Below are 4334 nucleotides of genomic sequence, written 5' to 3' on the forward strand. Positions count from 1 at the left end.
GGAGGAACATGGTGGAGTGAGTGCACACCAGGGTGGGAAGAAGGATTGGGAGGACAGCGTTGAAGGGAGGAGGAACATGACTATGGTGAGTGCACACCAGGGTGGGAAGAAGGATTGGGAGGACAGCGTTGAAGGGAGGAGGAACATGGTGGAGTGAGTGCACACCAGGGTGGGAAGAAGGATTGGGAGGACAGCGTTGAAGGGAGGAGGAACATGGTGGAGTGAGTGCACACCAGGGTGGGAAGAAGGATTGGGAGGACAGCGTTGAAGGGAGGAGGAACATGACTATGGTGAGTGCACACCAGGGTGGGAAGAAGGATTGGGAGGACAGCGTTGAAGGGAGGAGGAACATGGTGGAGTGAGTGCACACCAGGGTGGGAAGAAGGATTGGGAGGACAGCGTTGAAGGGAGGAGGAACATGGTGGAGTGAGTGCACACCAGGGTGGGAAGAAGGATTGGGAGGACAGCGTTGAAGGGAGGAGGAACATGGTGGAGTGAGTGCACACCAGGGTGGGAAGAAGGATTGGGAGGACAGCGTTGAAGGGAGGAGGAACATGGTGGAGTGAGTGCACACCAGGGTGGGAAGAAGGATTGGGAGGACAGCGTTGAAGGGAGGAGGAACATGGTGGAGTGAGTGCACACCAGGGTGGGAAGAAGGATTAGGAGGACAGCGTTGAAGGGAGGAGGAACATGGTGGAGTGAGTGCACACCAGGGTGGGAAGAAGGATTGGGAGGACAGCGTTGAAGGGAGGAGGAACATGGTGGAGTGAGTGCACACCAGGGTGGGAAGAAGGATTGGGAGGTCAGCGTTGAAGGGAGGAGGAACATGATGGAGTGAGTGCACACCAGGGTGGGAAGAAGGATTGGGAGGACAGCGTTGAAGGGAGGAGGAACATGGTGGAGTGAGTGCACACCAGGGTGGGAAGAAGGATTGGGAGGACAGCGTTGAAGGGAGGAGGAACATGGTGGAGTGAGTGCACACCAGGGTGGGAAGAAGGATTGGGAGGACAGTGTTGAAGGGAGGAGGAACATGGTGGAGTGAGTGCACACCAGGGTGGGAAGAAGGATTGGGAGGTCAGCGTTGAAGGGAGGAGGAACATGATGGAGTGAGTGCACACCAGGGTGGGAAGAAGGATTGGGAGGACAGCGTTGAAGGGAGGAGGAACATGGTGGAGTGAGTGCACACCAGGGTGGGAAGAAGGATTGGGAGGACAGTGTTGAAGGGAGGAGGAACATGACTATGGTGAGTGCACACCAGGGTGGGAAGAAGGATTGGGAGGACAGCGTTGAAGGGAGGAGGAACATGGTGGAGTGAGTGCACACCAGGGTGGGAAGAAGGATTGGGAGGACAGCGTTGAAGGGAGGAGGAACATGGTGGAGTGAGTGCACACCAGGGTGGGAAGAAGGATTGGGAGGACAGCGTTGAAGGGAGGAGGAACATGGTGGAGTGAGTGCACACCAGGGTGGGAAGAAGGATTGGGAGGACAGCGTTGAAGGGAGGAGGAACATGGTGGAGTGAGTGCACACCAGGGTGGGAAGAAGGATTGGGAGGTCAGCGTTGAAGAATGGATGCAGATGCACATTTTTGTTGAGAGCCTTGCCAGTGCTGATTTACACTTGACTCTTTTGGGAACATCACCAGGGAACATTTGGGCTTTAAAGGTACCGCCGTTGTTCAAACTAAAGATTGCCTCCATCACTTTTTCATCCCACGCACAATCTGGGGGTCAGTTGACAAATCCTCTTGCCAAATTGAAAGGGTTTTGCCTAAAAAACAGAAAAGTGGTGGGACTTAACCCAGGAAGAGAAACTAGAAGAAGAAATGGTCACCGAGGTGATGGCTACCGATGGCTACTTTTATGGGCACCCTTCAAATTCAGTTCGCACGAGTCACGTCAAATCAAACAGTGCCATATTTTCATACCATTGTTGGTGGTGACATCACGTTGGGTTTTTCAAACACTTGGCGGGGAAACCAGCAGCCAGGCAGCGCTTCGAACAAAACGGCCTGTCGGCAATGTTACGATTTTCAATGCAAACAAAGCAAATATGTCTGAGAAGGCCATCAAACGTAAAATAAGTCTCTACTCTTCTAAAATTCGCTAGCGTGATGCTAAATTACATCCGTTTTTTTCCATATACATGCCACTGATTAGCGTTAGCGATACATGGCTATTTCAACACCTCCAAATTCGAAAATGAAAATTACAATTAACATGCACGTTACAATCCAACAGCTGGTGTGCAATAACTACAATACTAATAGTATTAGCACTTTTTAAGACACAACATAAGACCACACTGGCACATTCAGCTTCACGGCAAAGACTACTCCCTGATGAGGCAACACGCTACTCTACTGCCATCTAATGTCTTGGAATTGCAACAAAGTCTACTATACAATAATTCAAAAAAGATGTAGAAATGTAAGAAAGTAAGATTTAGCAACTTGACACCACAGTTATCATAATCATCTCATGGTTAAATGTTGAATAACAATGAGTAACATTTATTTCCATAAGAAAACACAAAGTAATACTGACAATTGGTACTGTTAAGTACCATTGCTAAATCACAGGTACCAGGAATTGGTGCTGCATCTGTTCAAATGTAAAAGGTACTCTTCCCTACATGCAATTCTGCAAGGTCATCTGCACTTTGTGAATTATTTTGAGTGGGGCTATGAATTTCTACTCTAAAAGTTGGCGTATCATTAAGAATCACATTGCAGTTCATCCATGACGTGACTACGTTGCACACATTTGCCAAGCCCTGGTTTATCATCCATCCTAGAGGATGTGTGCTGAGCTTGAGCATAGATCAGTGTGCTAACAAGTACCAAACATGAAGAACTTCATGTGTAGGGGGCCCAAGCACCCTATGAAGGTATGAAGTGGACCCAAGCACGCTATGAAGGTGTGTAGTGAGCCCAAGCACGCTATCAAGGTGTCTAGATTTTCCACTCACACAACCTTTTTCCAGTTGTGAAGAGCAGGAAAGACCAGGAAATAACAGGAAAGATCAGGAAGGACCAAGAAAAGACCAGAAAAGAGCAGGAAATAATTATGCTAAACGACTCACACAATCTTCCCTAGTCATAAAGACCAGGAAGGAGCATGGAAGAGCAGGAAATAACGATGCTATTTGACCCACACAACCTACCCTAGTCATAAAGACCAGGAAGGAGCAGGGAAGAGCAGGAAATAACGATGCTATTTGACCCACACAACCTACCCTAGTCATAAAGACCAGGAAGGAGCAGGGAAGAGCAGGAAATAACGATGCTATTTGACCCACACAACCTACCCTAGTCATAAAGACCAGGAAGGAGCATGGAAGAGCAGGAAATAATTATGCTATTTGACCCACACAACCTACCCTAGTCATAAAGACCAGGAAGGAGCAGGGAAGAGCAGGAAATAACGATGCTATTTGACCCACACAACCTACCCTAGTCATAAAGACCAGGAAGGAGCAGGGAAGAGCAGGAAATAACGATGCTATTTGACCCACACAACCTACCCTAGTCATAAAGACCAGGAAGGAGCAGGGAAGAGAAGGAAGGACCAAGGAAAGACCAGGAATGAGCAGGAAATAACGATGCTATTTGACCTACACAACCTTCCCTAGTCATAAATAACTGGCAGTGTTGGTGACTAGTCCATTTCAAAAACATCAACTACAATGATGGTGTTGCTATTTTGTTCCTACTTGAACTCTTCCTGGTCCAAGTCTGTGGGACTTTTGTCCATTCATCCAAAGGAGCATTTGAGAGGTCAGAGGTCACTCAGAGAGGCCCTCACACATCTGGGGTGTTGTTGTTCTTCAAAGCCATAAAAACTTCTCTGTGGGAAATGTCTGCCGTTGTTGCCGTGGTTACATCTCAAGTGACGAATGCAAAAAGAAAATAGGCAGCTTTTATTGATGATGTTTATATTTTATTTTGAAAATAAACTGGAACTGCACATTTGGGTTGAAAAAAGTGAATTATTGTCCATCCATCCATCCATCTTCTTCCGCTTATCCGAGGTCGGGTCGCGGGGGCAGCAGACTAAGCAGGGAAGACCAGACTTTCCTCTCCCCGGCCACTTGGTCCAGCTCTTCCCGGGGGATCCCGAGGCGTTCCCAGGCCAGCCGGGAGACATAGTCTACCCAACGTGTCCTGGGTCCTGGGACGTGCCCTAAACACCTCCCTAGGGAGGCGTTCGGGTGGCATCCTGACCAAATGCCCGAACCACCTCATATGGCTCCTCTCCATGTGGAGGAGCAGCAGCTTTATTTTGAGCCCCCCTCCCCCCCCCGGATGACCGAGCTTCTCACCCTATCTCTAAGGG

The 4334-nt window shown here is 48.8% G+C and overlaps 1 protein-coding gene across 1 annotated transcript; it reads right to left on the reverse strand.

Moving 5' to 3' along the window:
- Window positions 1–285: 285 nt before the first annotated feature.
- On the reverse strand, window positions 286–1509 carry LOC133633447 (uncharacterized). Its single transcript, XM_062025972.1, has one exon. It carries the CDS (start codon window positions 1507–1509, stop codon window positions 286–288), a length of 1224 nt encoding a protein of 407 aa, XP_061881956.1.
- Between the last annotated feature and the right edge of the window lie 2825 nt (window positions 1510–4334).

This window comes from Entelurus aequoreus, linkage group LG18 (assembly GCF_033978785.1).
Source record: "Entelurus aequoreus isolate RoL-2023_Sb linkage group LG18, RoL_Eaeq_v1.1, whole genome shotgun sequence".
NCBI classification, from domain to species: domain Eukaryota; kingdom Metazoa; phylum Chordata; class Actinopteri; order Syngnathiformes; family Syngnathidae; genus Entelurus; species Entelurus aequoreus.

What these genes read in the sequence shown, in the direction of transcription:
- LOC133633447 (XM_062025972.1), bottom strand. Translation starts at nt 1,509, where the DNA reads ATGTTCCTCCTCCCTTCAACGCTGTCCTCCCAATCCTTCTTCCCACCC.